The sequence below is a fragment of the Triticum urartu genome, chromosome 2 (genome assembly GCF_003073215.2).
Source record: "Triticum urartu cultivar G1812 chromosome 2, Tu2.1, whole genome shotgun sequence".
Taxonomy (NCBI): domain Eukaryota; kingdom Viridiplantae; phylum Streptophyta; class Magnoliopsida; order Poales; family Poaceae; genus Triticum; species Triticum urartu.
Window position 1 is genome coordinate 558,004,779 of NC_053023.1, and position 21,052 is coordinate 558,025,830.

At 57.8% G+C, this 21,052-nt stretch overlaps 1 protein-coding gene across 2 annotated transcripts; it reads right to left on the reverse strand.

Moving 5' to 3' along the window:
• Nucleotides 1-437: 437 nt before the first annotated feature.
• On the reverse strand, nucleotides 438-19,708 carry LOC125533643 (HMG1/2-like protein). 2 transcript variants are annotated; one of them, XM_048697020.1, is made up of 8 exons: nucleotides 19,563-19,708; nucleotides 19,420-19,473; nucleotides 19,173-19,313; nucleotides 19,028-19,085; nucleotides 18,893-18,937; nucleotides 2,048-2,119; nucleotides 1,726-1,811; nucleotides 438-483 (listed from the first exon to the last, which is right to left on the reverse strand). In XM_048697020.1, the coding sequence occupies exons 1-7, from the start codon at nucleotides 19,622-19,624 to the stop codon at nucleotides 1,758-1,760; spliced, it is 486 nt and encodes a 161-aa protein (XP_048552977.1). In that variant the 5' UTR covers nucleotides 19,625-19,708; the 3' UTR covers nucleotides 438-483; nucleotides 1,726-1,757. The 2 variants fall into 2 exon arrangements, with proteins under 2 accessions (XP_048552977.1, XP_048552976.1); XM_048697019.1 differs by having other exon boundaries at nucleotides 447-483; nucleotides 19,396-19,473.
• Nucleotides 19,709-21,052: the final 1,344 nt, after the last annotated feature.

Consider the following 21,052-nt stretch of genomic DNA (forward strand, 5'->3'; position numbering starts at 1 on the left):
CTTGTTGGAAGTTTTGGATTGGAGGATCTGGGCCAGCGTGAGCCTACAACCCATGACGGCCAGATGGTCCATTGGATTTTACGCACGCAGCAAGCAGAGCTGTTTCTCTCAACAACAACAACAACAAAAAACAACTTAAGCAGTCATCCCATTGCAATCTCACAATGTCATCATAGCGTATCTAATAGTAAAATAAGTTATAAGATGTTAAAAATTACTCCCTCCCAAACAAAATGTAAAACATTTTTCATGCCCTATGCGAAACCAAAAAACGCCTTACATTTTGATACAGTGGTAGCAGTTACTAAGCAAACATCACAAAGAGTTCAACATATAAAGCCAGGAGCACAAACATATTCAATACTATGCATTGTCCATATGGCAGCTTCAACTGCGCCTGCATCTCAACCCTCCAAGTGCCGGCCAAGACAGAATCAGGTTGTGGAGTTGGTTGTACTAATTGTGCCATCCACCAAGACATTTCTGCAAGCAAACAATACTCCGGTGCTCACACATGAAAAATTCTGCTAGAACGTGTAAAAGTTTCAACACGTAAACAATCAGTTACATTTTTAAAGAGTTTGCCTTTCTCATATGCAGTCTAATAACATGGCGGTTAACAACAAACAAATGCCAAAAGCAAATGAAACTGCTATATAAGTGATGTGTGATGGTGATCAAAGGATGATATTATCAACACAAGATGTAAGCAATAGCAAAAGAGCATTGTTTTGTTCTACGGAACAGAAACACGACAAAATTAATCAGTACTAAGCTTAGTTCCTTCTTCCTTGGCAACTACAAGGCCAAAACAATAACAATTCCAATAGCATGCCACCTATAAAACCATTGCATAATCCTCACATAAGGTAGACACTGCTCAACGGTATTGCACCAACATAAACCAATGTGGAAATAATAAATGCAAACTTCTACTGCCCATTAATGGAAAAGCTGAAAAGGTTATATCTCACAATTTTTGCATGAGTTGGAACAGTACAAGTTAACATGAAAATTATAACAAAAAAAAACAAAGCTGAATTGTTTCAGCATTACTGGACAAAACCAACAATAGAAACACTAAACAAACAAGATCAGTCTATTTATGCTACCAAAAAATCAACTTCTTTTGTAGACAATCATGTACTCGTGTTTTTGGCTAGATATGATCCCAGGCTTCAGGTTGATAATCAAGTCAAGTGAGAATTAGACTCACAGACTAGAAAGCAAGAGAGCTATGGTATCTAACTCATTGTGGAAATTATAAAAAAGGTTATACGATCGAAAGCTGAATTATTTCAGCATTATTACTAGACAAAACCAACAATAGAAAAATTGAATGAACAAGAATAGAACTAAGTTAATGCGTCAGCACACGTTCTACTTCTATTATTATTGCTGACAATCATGTTCTCCTGTTTTTGGTAACATATGATACCATGGGTGCCTCCATCAAAGACAAATACTTAACTTTCAAGATAATCAGGCCATGTGAGCCTGACTTTGTATTAACATGCATATGAGAGGCTCACAGAGTAGAAAGCAGGAGCGTATGGTATCTAACTCATAGCCATATGTATAAATCTAATAACTAGCTAGTTCAGAAATTAATCAAATCCATACAACAGACATTTTATAGAAAACTAAACAAGAGAACATGCATTACCTGCTAATTGAGCAACCAATCAAAAAGATACAGACAGCAAAAATAAAAACGCAAATCACCTATTCAAACACATCTTAGAGATCTTGTCTGTTCACATTTTCATATTCATCATCTTGTCCGTCATCGCGAGCGTCAACTTCAATGTCTATAAGGGAAAGAAATCTATAAAAATTAAGCTGGATCAACAAGAAAGAAAATTAAATGTGCAAACACAAATAGTTCAATTATCCTTTCAATGAAAGGTAAAGTAGATGAGATTATCTATTGTTGTTGGAAATAATATATGTGATGAATGAGCATTGTTATATCTGCAGAGGATGCTTAGCTTAGCAGGGTAAAGTCATCTAAAGATAGGTAAAACCGCTAGGCCTTTGTCTCAACCTTCTTGAACTCATATGCCTCAGCAAGGAGTATTCTGTTCACATGTGCAATGGCCACATAAGGGGCTTTGTCCTGCAACACAGATCCATCCACGTATGTTCATCAACAATAAATCAGCACGGCAAAAGTTACAGAAGATTAGAAGCTCGCTGTCGGAGTAAGTAGCCATGGGTAGCCTAGCCGGCTTCCCTGGCCCTTCTGAAAAAATTACGAGCCCGTCCGGCTCTCAAGAATCCAAGACATGGGGCCGCCTTCCCCTTGTTGGCTGTCACCCAGGCCGGCTTTCGGAAGGCGGCCCGACTGTAGCCCTCATGAAGAAAGCCATGGGAGGGCCGACTTCAAGAAGCCGGCCGCGAGGAGGCCGACTCCAAGAAGCCGGCTCCCATAAAGCGGTCGAGACCGTACCCTCAAAGTTTGCATCCACCTAGAAGCGATGAGACGGGGCGTGGCTACAGTAAAGCCTGCCACCCCCAAATCCCGGAGCACGATCGGCACAGTGCGCCGTACGGGTGACCATGACCCGCCCGGCGCAACACTGTTGCCGCGCCGACCCTGACGCCATCCACAACGGACTACCAGCGCGGCCCATGGGCGGTGGGTCCCTTCGGGCAGAGAGACACCCGAAGGCGGCCACACCTCCCCCAGTCGGCCCAAGAGAGAGCCGGCCCCCCGCAGCCGGCTTGCCATCTTCCTCGAAGGAGACGCCCCATTAAGGAGACAAGACGTGGTGAGGCTACAGTAATCGCCCGCCGGGCGGCGGTACTGTAGCCACGCCTACCACAACGAAGCCCACGTCACCAAGATGGAGCAACAGTAGCCAGCTGCCGACCAGGTCCCGGACAGTGGGGCCTGCCTGTCGACCGAGGAGCCGGCAGCCGGCGGGACCCACCAGTCGGCGGGCCCCAGCGGCCGGCGAGCGCAATCACAGACGGCTGGGCCCCGCGCCCAGTCGGATTACCATTGTACCCCCGGGGGGTAGGCCTATATAAACCCCCCGGGGCACCCATGCAAAGGGCGGGACCCCCAGCTAGTTTTAGACACCACACAAGGAGAAGAAGCAAGCTAGCCGTGTCCTTCTTCCTCCTCCCACCGAACAGCTCAAGGAGCATTGTGTAGCTACTTGTCCATCTAGTGATCATGCGGAGACCCCGCAGAGCAGCAGTAGGGGTGTTATCTCCACGGAGAGCCCCGAAGCTGGGTAAGATTCGCCGGCGTGCATGTCTTCGCCTCATCCCGTTTCCAGGCACCGGCGACGTCTTACTGGCTCCCACAATGATAAGCCACCCGTTGGCATATGTCGCACCTACCACCCGACATTTGGCGCCCACCGTGGGGCCAGGTGCACCGTCGTCCGGAGACCTGTTCTGGACGGGAACCCTCTTCCTCCCCAGCGAGCGTAGCCAGCCCGGCACGCTCGATGGCGCTTGCCACGACGCGCTACAAGGCGTCACCAGCATCTGCGCGGCGAGCAGCCTCGCCAATCTCCTCGACGAAACCCTCATCTCCGACGAGCTCGCCTCCGATGCGGGCACCGACCACCTCGCCAACCTCCTCGGCCAGCTCCATGTCTCCAGCGAGCCCGCTGTGGATCTGGAGTCGGTTGGCTCCACCGACCCGATGCCTGTCGACTCCGACGCGGCCTCCTTCGACACCTTCCCCACCAACGTCGCGATCTACAACGACCCGCTTCCTCGGACCGACGGTCGCGATACTGTCACCACCGAGGTGATGGTCGTCGGGCACGGCGGCCCGGCCGACGAGAGCGCCCATGACGCCCCGCACGCGGCGGCCCACGACTTGTCCACCCCCCTCCCGGCTGATGCCGACGACGAAGCACTAGAGGCACGCCGCCTCGCCCTCCTCGCAGAGGGCCGGAGGCTGGCTTCTGTGAGACGCCTCACTGAGGCCTACCAGCGCGAAGCTGATCGCGCCGCCTTCGGCACGCCGGCCCCGGGCGGGCCAAGCCGGGCCGGCATTGTCAAACAACGCGACGCCGTCATCGCCGACATGCTGGGAGCCGACCGCCCGGTCTATGCCACTCCACTCGAGAACTTGCGTGCCGCCCAGGCGGCCATGGACGAGTTGGACGGCTTGGAGGCCGAAGAACTCCCCCACATGACCCGGCGCATCCAGCAACTGATTGACGCGGCCGCACGGCGGCACGAAGCCGACGCCCGCGCGGGAAGCCCTCCCCCGCGCCGAGATCACGGCGCGACGTCCCGGACACCGACTACGAGCAACGCCCGCGCGCGGCGCGAGAAAGAGCCAGCGGCCAGCCGAAGCCGGACCCGAATCTCCATCGAGCGAGACGCGGACGGCCATCCCCGAGCCATGGAATGGCGGGGCAACCCGCCTCCGCCTCGACCCCGTGGAGAGAGATATCCCACCCCGCCGACAGTGGCGCACCCGACTCTCAGCGGCCGACTAGGTCGCCGTGAAGGAGTCGGCGAGAACGACGCCCGCCATCGGATCGACCGCCTGGTGCGATCCCTGGCGCTGGAAGAAGACGATGTCGGCCCGCCTTGTTTCGGCCCCCGCATCCGCGATGAGCCTTTCCCCAAAGGGTTCTCGCTCCCAAGAGACACGCCCAAGTACAACGGCTCCGTGAAGCCGGAAGATTGGTTGATCGACTACTCCACGGCGGTCAGCATAGCCAACGGCAACCGGCGCGTTGCCGTGAAGTACGTGCCCCTCATGCTGCAAGGCACGGCGCGGACCTGGCTCAACAGTCTCAAGCCTCTCAGCATCAACAGCTGGCTAGATTTCACCGAAGCTTTCATCCGCAACTTCACCAGCACCTACAAGCGGGCCCCCAAGCCCAGGCAGCTCTCCCTGTGCGTACAGGGCCCAGCCGAGTCCACTCGCGACTACCTCACGCGTTGGGCCGAGCTCCGCAATTCTTGCGAGGGGGTGCACGAGGTGCAAGCCATCGAATACTTCACTGCCGGGTGCCGAGAAGGTACCCTCCTCAAGCACAAGCTCCTCTGCGACGAGCCGACTACCCTCGACGAGCTTCTGGACATAGCAGACAAATACGCCACCGCCGACTCTTCGATGAAGACCGAGCTCCGGGTAGACGCGTCCGGGAAAGTACTCAACCCGGCGCCCAAGACGCCGGCAGGGGATTCCGGCCGACGCCCACACCCGAACGACCACAAGCGCAAGGGCCCTGCGCCGCCTCCCGCCAGTCGGCAGGTGGCCCCGGTCGAAGACGCGCTGCCTGAAGGGCGACCCGCGCCCAAGAAGCCCAAGGGCGGCCGGCCGGCTTGGCAGCCGGCTTTCTCCTACGAGCAAACTCTCGACGCCCCGTGCAAATTCAATAGCGGCGCGAAGCCGTCCAACCACACAACCCGGAAGTGCCATTGGCTCACCCGAATCTCTAAAGGCGAGGGGCTGGCGCCGCCTCCGCCTGCCGGCCCGCAGTCGGAGCCGTGCACGACGAATTCCCCGACGAGCAAGCAACCTACATCGTCTTTACAAGCCAGCTCGAAGACCGGCGCGGCAAACGCCGAGAACACCAGGAAGTCAGCGTGGTCGCTGCCAACCCCGCCGGACACATGCATTGGTCAGAAAAACCCATCAGCTGGAGCCGGGCCGACCATCCAGAGGTGATGCCGTCTCCCGGCTGTTATGCGTTGGTCCTGGAAGCCACCCTCGCGACGGACAGACGCGCTGCCCGCTTCTCCCGTGTGCTGATAGACGGCGGGAGCAGCATCAACATCCTGTACCGTGACACCCTGGAGAACCTAAATGTCAAGACGAAGCAGCTCATGCCTACTCGGGCAGTGTTTCATGGCATCGTACCCGGCTTGTCCTGCGCCCCCATTGGCAAGATCAAGATTGATGTACTCTTTGGGGACAAGGAGCATTTCCGCCGGGAAGCAATATGGTTTGAAGTGGTGGACCTGGAGAGCCCCTACCACGCGTTGCTTGGCCAACCCGCCTTGGCCAGGTTCACGGCAGTTCCCCACTATGCATACCTCAAGATGAAGATACCAAGTTCCAAGGGCGTCATCACCGTAGCCGGCGATTACAAGAAGTCTTCCGAGTGCGCTGCCGCCAGCAGCCGGCTGGCCGAGTCCCTTGTGATTGCCGAAGAGAAGAAGATGTTGGACCGGGTCGTGGCCATGGCCAGCAAGCAGTCAAACCGGTCCCTCGACCCCAAGGAGTATGATGCCCAAGGATCTTTCCAGCTGGCCAAAGAAACCAAGAAGATACCCCTTGACCCCGAGCACCCCGAGAGGTTTGCCGTCATCGGGGCAAGCCTGAACAGCAAATAGGAAGGCGAGCTCGCCAATTTCCTCCGTGAGAATCGGGACATCTTTGCATGGTCCCCCAAGGACATGCCGGGTGTTCCGAAGGAATTCGCCGAGCACAAACTACACGTCCGAAAAGACGCGAAACCAGTCAAGCAGCCCCTCCGCCGACTATCAGAGGAAAAGAGAAGGATTGTAGGGGAGGAGATAGCCCGGCTTCTGGCAGCCGGCTTCATTATGGAAGTCTTCTTTCCAGAGTGGCTTGCCAACCCGGTCCTCGTGTTAAAGAAGAACAACAAATGGCGCATGTGTATAGACTACACAAGCCTCAACAAGGCCTGCCCTAAAGATCCCTTTGCCCTGCCGAGGATTGACCAAGTGATAGACTCCACGGCCGGATGCGAGCTGTTGAGTTTCTTGGATGCTTACTCAGGATATCACCAGATAAAGCTAGATCCGGACGACCGCCTGAAGACCGCCTTCATCACGCCATTTGGAGCCTTCTGCTACCTGACTATGACATTCGGCTTAAGAAATGCCGGTGCCACTTTTCAGCGTTGCATGCAGAAGTGCCTCCTCAAGCAACTCGGCAGAAACGCTCACGTCTACGTGGACAACATTGTGGTGAAGACGGAGAAGCGCGGCACCTTGCTGGAAGACCTCAAAGAAACGTTTGAGAACCTACGCCGGTTCCAAATCAAGCTCAACCCCGAGAAATGCGTGTTCGGAGTGCCAGCCGGCCAGCTCCTAGGCTTCCTGGTCTCCGAACGCGGCATCGAATGCAACCCGGTGAAGATCAAGGCCATCGAGAGAATGGCGATCCCCACCAAGCTCCGAGACATCCAAAAGTTCACCGGATGCTTGGCCTCCTTGAACCGCTTCATCAGCCGGCTCGGAGAGAAAGCTCTCCCCCTCTACCGCCTCATGAAGAAGAGCACTCACTTCGAGTGGAACGACCAGGCCGACCAAGCTTTTCACGAGCTGAAGAAGATGCTGGCCACGCCGCCCGTCCTAGCGGCGCCGACTGAGAAAGAGCCCATGCTCCTTTACATTGCCGCAACCAGCCGGGTGGTCAGCACCGTCATCGTAGTCCAACACCCAGAAGAAGGCCGAGCCCAGCCGGTCCAGAGGCCGGTGTATTATTTAAGCGAGGTGCTGTCCGCATCAAAGCAGAACTACCCGCACTACCAGAAGATGTGTTACGGCGTGTACTTCACCGCCAAGAAGCTGAAGCCCTACTTTCAAGAGCATCCCATCACGGTCGTATGCACCGCCCCGCTGGCTGAGATCATAGGCAACCGGGACGCATCCGGCCGGGTGGCGAAATGGGCCATCGAGCTGGCCCCTTACACAATCTTCTACCAGCCCCGCACCGCCATCAAGTCCCAAGCACTGGCCGACTTCCTCGTCGACTGGGCCGAGACCCAGTACCTGCCGCCGGCTCCCAACTCCACCCATTGGCGCATGCACTTTGACGGGTCCAAGATGCGCACCGGCTTGGGAGCCGGCGTCGTCCTTACCTCTCCCAAAGGCGACAAGCTCAGATACACGCTGCAGATTCACTTTGCCGCCTCCAACAATGTAGCCGAGTACGAGGCACCCATACACGGGCTCCGGCTTGCCAAGGAACTCGGCATCCGCCGGATCCTATGTTATGGCGACTCAAACTTGGTGGTTCAGCAATCATCCGGCGACTGGGACGCCAAGGACGCAAATATGGCAAGCTACCGCTTCCTGGTTCAACAACTCAGCGGATACTTTGAAGGATGCGAGTTCCTCCACGTACCGCGAGCCGACAACGAGCCAGCCGATGCCCTGGCTCGAATAGGCTCCACTCGGCAAGCAATACCAACCGGCGTCGCTCTTCTTCTGCCAGATCCCCCACGACGGGTTGTTCTCGCCCGACCTCCTCATGGAGAACAACCCGTTCCCGTCCATCCCCCTGATCCAGTCGGTGAAGATCTGGCAGAAGTCGTACTTCTACGTGAAGAACGTCGCCCAGCAAGGAGACCACGTCAACCTGCCGGCTTACGTAGCCGGCCCGCCGGCTGGGAGGCAGCCCTCATGGAGTTTCCGGTCCAGGTCACTGTCTCAGGCCGGGAACGCTGCCGTCTCCCGGCTTCGGGTGATGATCCAGTCGGAAGGCCTGAGCGGGGCCGACTTGGTGGCCGCCTTCGTGGAGCGCCGGATACTTCCTCTCCAAAGCCGGCCCCACATGATGTGTCAGATGAGCGGCCGCTTCGACCCAAGCTGGCTGAGCACCAGGGAGATGCCTCATGCGGAGGTGTCGTACATGGTAAATTATATCTCCAATTGCAAGCTCGCTGAGGACTGGCAATACGGCAAGGTGCCGTATTCTCGCGCCAACCCTCCGCCCGTGGTAAGCTTTCCTCTCTTTCTTCTTTTTGTTGGTAGCCGGCTTTATGATGGCCGGCTTCTGATCGGTCGGTTCTTAGCAGAACCCCCTTCTTCCGCCGACGACCAGGGCAGCAGGGATAGAACGCCAGTACGTCCCCGACCGCACGGTGGACGACGTCGACGACCCGGATTAGGGGGCGGCCGCCATGGAAGACGCCGTCGTGGGGGACGACGCCGAGCCCGGAGGCACAAGGCTTACCGCCAGCTTCGAGGACTGGCCGGATGATGCCGAAGCCGAAGTCACCCCGCGTCGCCAGCCGGCGGCCGACCATCAGGGCGCGGGCTCGTCCACCGCGCCGGCTGCCAGCGGCGGCGCACAGAAGCGCCGGGCCGCGTCAATCCTCTTTGGCAGTCGGCCGAAGAAGTCCAAAGCCTCCACCGCGGCGACCAAACGAGATGAGGCGGCCGCGAAAGCGGCCCGCTTCCGCAAGGCAGTGAAGCAGCCTCAGGCGGTCTCAGCGTAAGTCGTCGATTGCCTGGTCGCATGCTTTTCATCGTTCTCTCCTGTTCGAACATTCTTCCTAACCTTTTCCCGCTCACTGGACAAGGCGCTGCTTTCCCTTGAGCGGGGTCCGGGCGGCTCCGTAGTTGGGCCGACTGGAGGGTCTTCGGGCTCCTGCAGCGTGGACCCCCGCGCCGACCTCAGGGAGGCCACGGAGCGGAACGCCCGTGAGGCGCGGGAGGAGCGTGAGGCGGCGGGAAAAGCGGCCGCCCAGGCGGCGAGGGAGCAGGCCGACGCGGCAGCCAAGGCCCAGGCGGAGGCGGCGACCGCGGAAACGGAGGCGGAGGGTTCGCGTAACCAGCCTCCGCTGCTCGCCATTCCCCTCCGAGTCGTGGCCCCTGACACCCCATTGCCCCTGGCGGAGGAAATCGTCCAAGACCCGCCGCTGATGGAGAGGAGGGAGGACCTCGTGGTCTTCGCGGGGAGAGCGCCGCCGGCAGCGCCAACCAGAGCGGGCCAAGGCGGCCAATCGTCAGCGGCGCCAGAGGAGCCGGCCGGGGGTGAGCCGGAGGACGGAGCCGGCTTCGAGGTGCAGCCGGTGACGCGTCGGCGCGCAGGGGGAGGCGCCGCTCCGCCGGAGTCGCGCCGAGTTGCGGGCGCCGGCCAATCGGCGGAGGCTCTGGAGGCGGCCAGCACCGCCACGTCCGAGTGGACTCCCAGCGGGGGGACTGGCGAGCTGAATGTGGCGGCTCAAGAGGTCCGGAGCCGGCTTCGAGCTCAGGCCGCCCTGCTGCAGCAGTACACCCAGGAGTTCCTGTCGACGCGGGCCGCCATCCGGGTGAGTCTTTCATTCTTGGCCGCTTTGATCTCTTGATTTCTTCCGTGGGGGCGCGTCAACGCACCCACTAGGTGTAGTCCCTGAGATTCGGGCCGACTGCTGAGCAGTCGGGTCGGATCTTTCTTGACGACTACCTTATTTTTGCTTCCTGTCTGAACTTCCAGGAATATCATAACTCCCGAGATGCCGCCTTCAACTCCCAGGCTCAGGAGTTGGGTCGGAAGACCAACGACCTGGCCAACAGCCGAAGTGCTTGATCTTGTCTGTCTCCTGTGGGGGCGCGTCAGCGCACCCACTGGGTGTAGTCCCCGAGATTCGGGCCGACTGCTGAGCAGTCGGGTCGGATCTTCCTTGACGACTTTTTCCTTATTGGTTTTTTTTCGTGCTTTCAGGGGCCAACGCCGACTTGAGGAGGGAGCTCGGTGAAGCGCAGGCCGCCCTTCGTACCAAGGATGCTGAGTACGCTGCCTTGGTCCAGGAGCATGACCGCCTGGCCAAGAAGCTGGCTGACCAAGAGGAGAGCCACAAGGCGGCCCTGCAGAAAGCGCAGGATAGCGAGGCCGCCCTGAAGGCAGAGTTTGAGACCGAGGCGGCGAGCTGGGCTGAGACCCGGCGAGCGCTGGATGAAGGCTTCGGCCGCATCGAGGACTTGATCGACGGTAAACCGCCTTCCTCGCTCCTCTCCTGCCCCTTGCCGCCTGGTTTTTGGCCTGACTTGTGCTGCTGCCTATTTTCTTGTGCAGACTACTTTCCCGGCTACTCCGCCTTCGCCGCCCAAACCATCGAGGCCCATCGCGAGGCGTGCCGTCAGGCGGGGGTCAACATCGCGCCGGACGCGAATCGGACGCTTGAGGAGCAGCTCTTGGCTGTCCAAGCGCGGCTGCAGCCGGCTCACCGGATGCTTCGCCGGCTCCAACGTGCCGGGGCGCAGGTGTTGGCCGCCCTCTGGCCCGGCGAGACGATCCCCCGCACCCCAAGCCGGACTGCCGACTGGCTGGAGATCGTAGTCGGTCGCTTTGAAGCTTGGAAGGCGTCAGCGGCCCGTCTTGGAGCCGGGCGGGCGTTGGAGTTCGTTCGAGCTTGGTACCTAGGGCTGAACCTGGACCAGCTGCGCACTTGGCGGCTGGAGGCCGACGCGGAGCTGGAGGAGGTGCGGCCGGCTATCGCCCAGCGTGCTTTGACGATCGCCGAGTGCACCGACATCAATGTTTTTGCACCTGAAATCAATGATGACGGCGTTGCCCAGCCGGAGGAGTGGTTCGGGCTGAACCCGGCGGTGGGCGAGGACTCGGCAGAGGAGATCGCCTCCAGCAACGAGGGCGAGGATAACGAAGAAGAGGACGGTGAAGACGTCGAGCCGGCTAGTGGAACAACCGGCCGGCCTCAGGCTGACCGTGCATCCAGCAACGAGGCGCGTGGAAGCGCGCCCTCTGCGGGAGGCAGTGATCAAGCCGAGGTTCGCCAGCCGGCCACTCCTTCAGCCGGCACAACCGTCTCCGCCGACCAGCCCGGCTCGTCGGTCGCTCCGCCAGCTTGACCTGCCGTCCTTATTTTTCCTGCTTGTTGCCTTTTGAACAATCTTTATTAAGCTTTCGCAGTTCCACCCACTGGGGCTGTATCCAAACTATGTTGAATGCTGGACTCTTGGAGGTCTTTTATGTAAATATTATTATGTGCATGTTTGGTTTCCATTCGCGTATGCTTTTTATCCTTAGGCTTTTTCCTTTGCCGCCTTCCCTCTTTGGGGAGGCAAGTACTCGAGCTTTCTTGGATTGAAGTGAAGTGAATGGAAATCGGCCGGCCGGCTACTTTGGTAGTCGGTCGGTGGTAGGCGGCAAACCGGCTTTCGTTATATTAGTCCGTTAGTCCCTGGCCATTTTTCATGTGGGCATCCTTTCCTGCTTTTGACTCTTGTCAGCCGGACAGCCGGTTCTTCGAACTACGACTTTGGCAAGAGCTAAGCCTGGGTGTCGGCACACTACTTGTCTGACCGCGGGTAGGACTTCTAATATAACTCCAGTCGGCCAGTCCCCGGGCCGACTAGTCGAACCCGGTGCCGGACGGAACAAGTAAATGAAATGACAAGGTCATAAGCATGATACTTTTCATTCATAGATAAAAGATGGCAGTCCCCGAGCCCTCCTCGGGGGGCCTATTGTCTCGTATTTAGTACAAAAGTTAGCGTGATACATACTGCATTTCAACTGTAAAATCTTCGAAGGAGGTTGGCGTTCCATGGTCGTTCCGACTCCTTACCGGAGTCGTCTCTCTTGCGTGTGTTGGGCTTCTGCGCGTCGATTAGGTAGTAGGAGTCGTTGCCTAGAGCTCTGCTGATGACGAAGGGGCCCTCCCAAGGGGACAAGAGCTTGTGCTGGCCGGCTGTTCGCTGGATCAGCCGGAGCACAAGATCGCCCTCTTGGAAAGATCTTGGCCTGACCTTCCGACTGTGGTAGCGGCGCAAACCCTGCTGGTAGATGGCAGACCGGCTGAGGGCTAACAGACGGCCTTCTTCCAGCAGGTCGACGCCGTCTTCTCGTGCTTCCTTGGCCTCCGCCTCCGTGTACATGGTTACCCGGGGCGAGTCGAACTCGATGTCGGTTGGGATGATCGCCTCGGCACCGTACACGAGGAAGAAAGGAGTGAAGCCGGTTGACTTGTTTGGGGTAGTGCGCAGACTCCAGAGGACAGCCGGCAGCTCATCGAGCCAACAGCCGGCTGAACGCTCCAGTGGTACGACCAGTCGGGGCTTGATGCCGGAGAGGATGAGGCCGTTGGCTCGCTCGACCTGGCCGTTTGACTGCGGGTGGGCGACGGACACTAAGTCCAGTCGGATACCTTGGGCTGCGCAGAAACGTGCCAAGGCTTCTTTGGAAAAATTCGTGCCATTGTCGGTGATGATGCTGTGTGGCACACCGTACCGAGTTGTTATGTCTGCGATGAATGTCACAGCAGGCGGCCCATTCAGCTTCTTGATCGGCTTTCCCTCAATCCACTTGGTGAATTTGTCCACGGCGACGAGCAAATGCGTCATGCCGCCGCGCGCCGTCTTGAATGGGCCCACCATGTCCAGTCCCCAAACGGCGAAGGGCCAGGTGAGGGGAATGGTCTTGAGTGCTGAAGCCGGCATGTGTTGCTTGGAGCTGAAGAGTTGGCACCCTTTGCAATATTTAACTAATTCTTTGGCGTCATCCAAAGCAGTCGGCCAGAAGAAACCATGGCGGAAAGCTTTGGCGACGAGTGATCTTGAAGCCGCATGGTGGCCGCATTCTCCTTGGTGAATGTCTCTGAGGATTGCAATGCCCTTCTCTTGCTGGACGCACCGTTGGAGGACTCCAGTGACACTGCGCTTGACGAGTTCTCTGTTGACGATTGTGTATGCTCCGACTCGACGTTGGACTTGTCTTGCCTCTGTTTCGTCAGCCGGCAGATCTTGGTTTACTAGGAAGTTGAGGATGGACTGAGCCCATGACGGAGCCGCGACTTCTCCTACTGCCAATGTGGCTACTGCCACCAGGGTGGGCGGGCTGGGTGGTGAAATGCTAGAGTCGGCCGCCGGCTCTTGTGCTGGTGCAGTCCCCGGGCCGGCTACTGCAGTCCCCGAGCCGGGTGTGGCAGTCCCCGAGCCGGTTGCCGAAGTCCCCGGGCCGACTACTGAAGTCCCGGGGTCGCCTGCTTGGTTCTTCGAGCCGGACCCGGCGGCGTCGGGGTCAGGCGGTACGAAGATGGAATCGGACTCTGGAGATGGCTTGATGGACGGCTTGAGGAGGCGTTGTAGAGCGACGCCGGTTGGTATTGCTTGCCGAGTGGAGCCTATTCGAGCCAGGGCATCGGCTGGCTCGTTGTCGGCTCGCGGTACGTGGAGGAACTCGCATCCTTCAAAGTATCCGCTGAGTTGTTGAACCAGGAAGCGGTAGCTTGCCATATTTGCGTCCTTGGCGTCCCAGTCGCCGGATGATTGCTGAACCACCAAGTTTGAGTCGCCATAACATAGGATCCGGCGGATGCCGAGTTCCTTGGCAAGCCGGAGCCCGTGTATGGGTGCCTCATACTCGGCTACATTGTTGGAGGCGGCAAAGTGAATCTGCAGCGTGTATCTGAGCTTGTCGCCTTTGGGAGAGGTAAGGACGACGCCGGCTCCCAAGCCGGTGCGCATCTTGGACCCGTCAAAGTGCATGCGCCAATGGGTGGAGTTGGGAGCCGGCGGCAGGTACTGGGTCTCGGCCCAGTCGACGAGGAAGTCGGCCAGTGCTTGGGACTTGATGGCGGTGCGGGGCTGGTAGAAGATTGTGTAAGGGGCCAGCTCGATGGCCCATTTCGCCACCCGGCCGGATGCGTCCCGGTTGCCTATGATCTCAGCCAGCGGGGCGGTGCATACGACCGTGATGGGATGCTCTTGAAAGTAGGGCTTCAGCTTCTTGGCGGTGAAGTACACGCCGTAACACATCTTCTGGTAGTGCGGGTAGTTCTGCTTTGAAGCGGACAGCACCTCGCTCAAATAATACACCGGCCTCTGGACCGGCTGGGCTCGGCCTTCTTCTGGGCGTTGGACTACGATGACGGTGCTGACCACCCGGCTGGTTGCGGCAATGTAAAGGAGCATGGGCTCTTTCTCAGTCGGCGCCGCTAGGACGGGCGGCGTGGCCAGCATCTTCTTCAGCTCGTGAAAAGCTTGGTCGGCCTGGTCGTTCCACTCGAAGTGAGTGCTCTTCTTCATGAGGCGGTAGAGGGGGAGAGCTTTCTCTCCGAGCCGGCTGATGAAGCGGTTCAAGGAGGCCAAGCATCCGGTGAACTTTTGGATGTCTCGGAGCTTGGTGGGGATCGCCATTCTCTCGATGGCCTTGATCTTCACCGGGTTGCATTCGATGCCGCGTTCGGAGACCAGGAAGCCTAGGAGCTGGCCGGCTGGCACTCCGAACACGCATTTCTCGGGGTTGAGCTTGATTTGGAACCGGCGTAGGTTCTCAAACGTTTCTTTGAGGTCTTCCAGCAAGGTGCCGCGCTTCTCCGTCTTCACCACAATGTTGTCCACGTAGACGTGAGCGTTTCTGCCGAGTTGCTTGAGGAGGCACTTCTGCATGCAACGCTGAAAAGTGGCACCGGCATTTCTTAAGCCGAATGTCATAGTCAGGTAGCAGAAGGCTCCAAATGGCGTGATGAAGGCGGTCTTCAGGCGGTCGTCCGGATCTAGCTTTATCTGGTGATATCCTGAGTAAGCATCCAAGAAACTCAACAGCTCGCATCCGGCCGTGGAGTCTATCACTTGGTCAATCCTCGGCAGGGCAAAGGGATCTTTAGGGCAGGCCTTGTTGAGGCTTGTGTAGTCTATACACATGCGCCATTTGTTGTTCTTCTTTAACACGAGGACCGGGTTGGCAAGCCACTCTGGAAAGAAGACTTCCATAATGAAGCCGGCTGCCAGAAGCCGGGCTATCTCCTCCCCTACAATCCTTCTCTTTTCCTCTGATAGTCGGCGGAGGGGCTGCTTGACTGGTTTCGCGTCTTTTCGGACGTGTAGTTTGTGCTCGGCGAATTCCTTCGGAACACCCGGCATGTCCTTGGGGGACCATGCAAAGATGTCCCGATTCTCACGGAGGAAATTGGCGAGCTCGCCTTCCTATTTGCTGTTCAGGCTTGCCCCGATGACGGCAAACCTCTCGGGGTGCTCGGGGTCAAGGGGTATCTTCTTGGTTTCTTTGGCCAGCTGGAAAGATCCTTGGGCATCATACTCCTTGGGGTCGAGGGACCGGTTTGACTGCTTGCTGGCCATGGCCACGACCCGGTCCAACATCTTCTTCTCTTCGGCAATCACAAGGGACTCGGCCAGCCGGCTGCTGGCGGCAGCGCACTCGGAAGACTTCTTGTAATCGCCGGCTACGGTGATGACGCCCTTGGAACTTGGTATCTTCATCTTGAGGTATGCATAGTGGGGAACTGCCGTGAACCTGGCCAAGGCGGGTTGGCCAAGCAACGCGTGGTAGGGGCTCTCCAGGTCCACCACTTCAAACCATATTGCTTCCCGGCGGAAATGCTCCTTGTCCCCAAAGAGTACATCAATCTTGATCTTGCCAATGGGGGCGCAGGACAAGCCGGGTACGATGCCATGAAACACTGCCCGAGTAGGCATGAGCTGCTTCGTCTTGACATTTAGGTTCTCCAGGGTGTCACGGTACAGGATGTTGATGCTGCTCCCGCCGTCTATCAGCACACGGGAGAAGCGGGCAGCGCGTCTGTCCGTCGCGAGGGTGGCTTCCAGGACCAACGCATAACAGCCGGGAGACGGCATCACCTCTGGATGGTCGGCCCGGCTCCAGCTGATGGGTTTTTCTGACCAATGCATGTGTCCGGCGGGGTTGGCAGCGACCACGCTGACTTCCTGGTGTTCTCGGCGTTTGCCGCGCCGGTCTTCGAGCTGGCTTGTAAAGACGATGTAGGTTGCTTGCTCGTCGGGGAATTCGTCGTGCACGGCTCCGACTGCGGGCCGGCAGGCGGAGGCGGCGCCAGCCCCTCGCCTTTAGAGATTCGGGTGAGCCAATGGCACTTCCGGGTTGTGTGGTTGGACGGCTTCGCGCCGCTATTGAATTTGCACGGGGCGTCGAGAGTTTGCTCGTAGGAGAAAGCCGGCTGCCAAGCCGGCCGGCCGCCCTTGGGCTTCTTGGGCGCGGGTCGCCCTTCAGGCAGCGCGTCTTCGACCGGGGCCACCTGCCGACTGGCGGGAGGCGGCGCAGGGCCCTTGCGCTTGTGGTCGTTCGGGTGTGGGCGTCGGCCGGAATCCCCTGCCGGCGTCTTGGGCGCCGGGTTGAGTACTTTCCCGGACGCGTCTACCCGGAGCTCGGTCTTCATCGAAGAGTCGGCGGTGGCGTATTTGTCTGCTATGTCCAGAAGCTCGTCGAGGGTAGTCGGCTCGTCGCAGAGGAGCTTGTGCTTGAGGAGGGTACCTTCTCGGCACCCGGCAGTGAAGTATTCGATGGCTTGCACCTCGTGCACCCCCTCGCAAGAATTGCGGAGCTCGGCCCAACGCGTGAGGTAGTCGCGAGTGGACTCGGCTGGGCCCTGTACGCACAGGGAGAGCTGCCTGGGCTTGGGGGCCCGCTTGTAGGTGCTGGTGAAGTTGCGGATGAAAGCTTCGGTGAAATCTAGCCAGCTGTTGATGCTGAGAGGCTTGAGACTGTTGAGCCAGGTCCGCGTCGTGCCTTGCAGCATGAGGGGCACGTACTTCACGGCAACGCGCCGGTTGCCGTTGGCTATGCTGACCGCCGTGGAGTAGTCGATCAATCAATCTTTCGGCTTCACGGAGCCGTTGTACTTGGGCGTGTCTCTTGGGAGCGAGAACCCTTTGGGGAAAGGCTCATCGCGGATGCGGGGGCCGAAACAAGGCGGGCCGACATCGTCTTCTTCTTCCAGCGCCAGGGATCGCGCCAGGCGGTCGATCCGATGGCGGGCGTCGTTCTCGCCGACTCTTTCACGGCGACCTAGTCGGCCGCTGAGAGTCGGGTGCGCCACTGGCGGCGGGGTGGGATATCTCTCTCCACGGGGTCGAGGCGGAGGCGGGTTGCCCCGCCATTCCATGGCTCGGGGATGGCCGTCCGCGTCTCGCTCGATGGAGATTCGGGTCCGGCTTCGGCTGGCCGCCGGCTCTTTCTCGCGCCGCGCGCGGGCGTTGCTCGTAGTCGGTGTCCGGGACGTCGCGCCGTGATCTCGGCGCGGGGGAGGGCTTCCCGCGCGGGCGACGGCTTCGTGCCGCCGTGCGGCCGCGTCAATCAGTTGCTGGATGCGCCGGGTCATGTGGGGGAGTTCTTCGGCCTCCAAGCCGTCCAACTCGTCCATGGCCGCCTGGGCGGCACGCAAGTTCTCGAGCGGAGTGGCATAGACCGGGCGGTCGGCTCCCAGCATGTCGGCGATGACGGTGCCGCGTTGTTTGACAATGCCGGACCGGCTTGGCCCGCCCGGGGCCGGCGTGCCGAAGGCGGCGCAGTCAGCTTCGCGCTGGTAGGCCTCAGTGAGGCGTCTCACAGAAGCCAGCCTCCGGCCCTCTGCGAGGAGGGCGAGGCGGCGCGCCTCTAGTGCTTCGTCGTCGGCATCAGCCGGGAGGGGGGTGGACAAGTCGTGGGCTGCCGCGTGCGGGGCGTCATGGGCGCTCTCGTCGGCCGGGCCGCCGTGCCCGACGACCATCACTTCGGTGGTGACAGTATCGCGACCGTCGGTCCGAGGAAGCGGGTCGTTGTAGATCGCGACGTTGGTGGGGAAGGTGTCGAAGGAGGCCGCGTCGGAGTCGACAGGCATCGGGTCGGTGGAGCCAACCGACTCCAGATCCACAGCGGGCTCGCTGGAGACATGGAGCTGGCCGAGGAGGTTGGCGAGGTGGTCGGTGCCCGCATCGGAGGCGAGCTCGTCGGAGATGAGGGTTTCGTCGAGGAGATTGGCGAGGCTGCTCGCCGCGCAGATGCTTGTGACGCCTTGCAGCGCGTCGTGGCAAGCGCCATCGGGCGTGCCGGGCTGGCTACGCTTGCTGGGGAGGAAGAGGGTTCCCGTCCAGAACAGGTCTCCGGACGACGGTGCACCTGGCCCACAGTGGGCGCCAAATGTCGGGTGGTAGGTGCGACATATGCCAACGGGTGGCTTATCATTGTGGGAGCCAGTAAAATGTCGCCGGTGCCTGGAAACGGGATGAGGCGAAGACATGCACGCCGGCGAATCTTACCCAGCTTCGGAGCTCTCCATGAATATAACAACCCTACTGCTGTTCTGCGGGGGTCCCCGAAGCTGGGTAAGATTCGCCGGCGTGCATGTCTTCGCCTCATCCCGTTTCCAGGCACCGGCGACGTCTTACTGGCTCCCACAATGATAAGCCACCCGTTGGCATATGTCGCACCTACCACTCGACACTCACTTACCGAATCGCTAAAGGATTTCCAGTTTTCAGCAGCTTTCCTTTTAATCTGAAAGTTTTCCACGAGAAACAAATTATCGATTCATCCACAAAACAATGGAAAGAAACCTGTAACGAGGCATTGAAGGATCGAACTGACAGCATCTACGGACGGCTTGTCATAGACGCCTTTGAAGTTGTCCATCCAGAAGTAGTTCCTTACAAAATGATGGTCAAATCAGCACCGTCCAGAAAAGCAAGAAACAGAACAACAATCTGAAAACGTGTGGAGGATCAAATCTCACTGGTAGATGAACAGGGCGTGCTGGGCGAGCTGTTCATCCAACGGCTTCTCCATTGCAATGCTCATCACCGCCAACCCGCGTGTAACATCGGAAAGGTCATGGGTCTTGGGCTTCTCCCTACCATTGCTCTTCACCGCCAACCTGCGTGGAACATCGAAAAGGCCATGGGTCGGCGCACCAAAATTAACCTCTATTGCATCACACAAATCGATTGGATTCTTACTTGCCCTTGGCCTTCTTCCCCTTCCTGCACTTGGTCGAGGGCTTCCGCTCCTCCGCTCCATCTCTCTTCGCTGCCGACCTGCGTAGGAATCCAAGGTTATGGATCGACGCACCAAAACTAGGGATGTCTCGTGCATCACAGAAACAAGATTCAGATTTGATTCTTACTTGCTGTCGGCCTCGTACGTGGCGGCGGCGCCCGTGGATGCGGTCTGCTTGCAAGCAGTCATGTCTGAACAACAGATGAGATCGGCGCCAGGCGAGTTGAGGAGTTCCCGGGAAAAGGAAACGAGGGAGACCAGAGGCGAGCTGCAGCTAGGGCATAAAAGAGATCGGGCCAAGCGCCTCTTTGTCCTTAGGTCAGGCAAATACTGGGCCAAATACAGCCAAGGCCTTATGGCTCTCTCTGTCAGGAAAAAAGTAAGCAAATTGCGGCCCGTTTTGACCTTCAGAGGCCTTATTACAATCTTGATAAAACTTTAGCACATGGATGTACGTGCGAGCTGCTGGACTGTAAATTTGGGACATTGAATTGTGCGCGCGGTCTGCTGCAGGTGAGACCGCCAGATTGGGCATCGTGTTTTTTGCATCTTAAAAATCTCTTTGTTGTTCCAACACGTAAAAAAGCTACTTTGACACTGTAAAAGAATTATATCACGTCAAGTTTGGAGATGCTCTTAACGCATTCTTTTTTACTTTTTCACGCCTTACTTCAATTGGTTTTTCTTGTCCTCTGTGTGTGCTTATGTTATACGGAGTACTATATACGCGACGGAGTTCATATTTTTTATGAAATGGTGATTACCCTTGGCCTTTGTATGCATCCGTTTTATTAATTATTTACCGAGACTTTATAAAGTAGTACATTAGGTAGTCTAAAATCACCATCTTAACAACAACTGTCGCTACTCCTATTCACTTGATGAAAGGGTGTCGATAGTCCGAGCCCAATACCAAACAAACATCACACCAAAGCCTAACAACTAAACCTGGATACCCCAACCGAGTCACATACTGAATTTGGGGTACAAAACGGTCCTACGCGCTCTCATGTGTCATCGGCGCCGTCTTCCACCAATCTATCTTCAGAGAAGAAACTAACGCACCGACCTTGCCAGACCTCTGTCATCGACGCCATAATGACGCCAGACAGCGTCCTCCTTCTACACGAGTCGGTCTCCGCTCATCGGATGCCGAGTCTCCACTACGTCACGTCGCCAAGATTCGCCGCCATCAATGAGTAAGATGAAGCACCACTTCAGCAAAGAAGTCGTCCACTAGTCCCTTAAGCCCGTATACATCTCCAAGAATGACGCTCCGAAGAGGGAAACGACACCAGAGCGTCACTGCCATCCGATCTACGGATCTAGGGTTTCCCCCGGTGATAGCGGACAAAGGTCTGGAGCTTCTCCACGGCGATGCCTTCTAAAAGGTAACAACAGAAAATTGTGCCACCATCGTCGGTCTTGGTAACGAGCCGAGAACGAGGTTTTCATCCAAATCCGCTCGATGAACCTCCATCTCGCATCGTGCGCACGAATCGCCACCGATCTTTGCCGCCGCGGAGCGAGCAAGCCACTCTGGGCAGATCAGATCTGACCGGAGGGCCAATGACGCCCGCAGCCGACCAGTCCACCAAAGCCCTCTACGTCGCCGCC

Bases quoted from the DNA above. Each gene is read 5' to 3' on its own strand.
- LOC125533643 (XM_048697019.1), bottom strand. From the start codon at position 19,624: ATGACTGCTTGCAAGCAGACCGCATCCACGGGCGCCGCCGCCACGTAC. The intron at 19,086-19,172 runs GTGAGATTTGAT...TCATTTTGTAAG, and splicing joins CACGCCCTGTTCATCTACCA to GAACTACTTCTGGATGGACA. The intron at 2,120-18,892 runs GTAAGTGAGTGT...TCTGTGTTGCAG, and splicing joins GGAAATCCTTTAGCGATTCG to GACAAAGCCCCTTATGTGGC.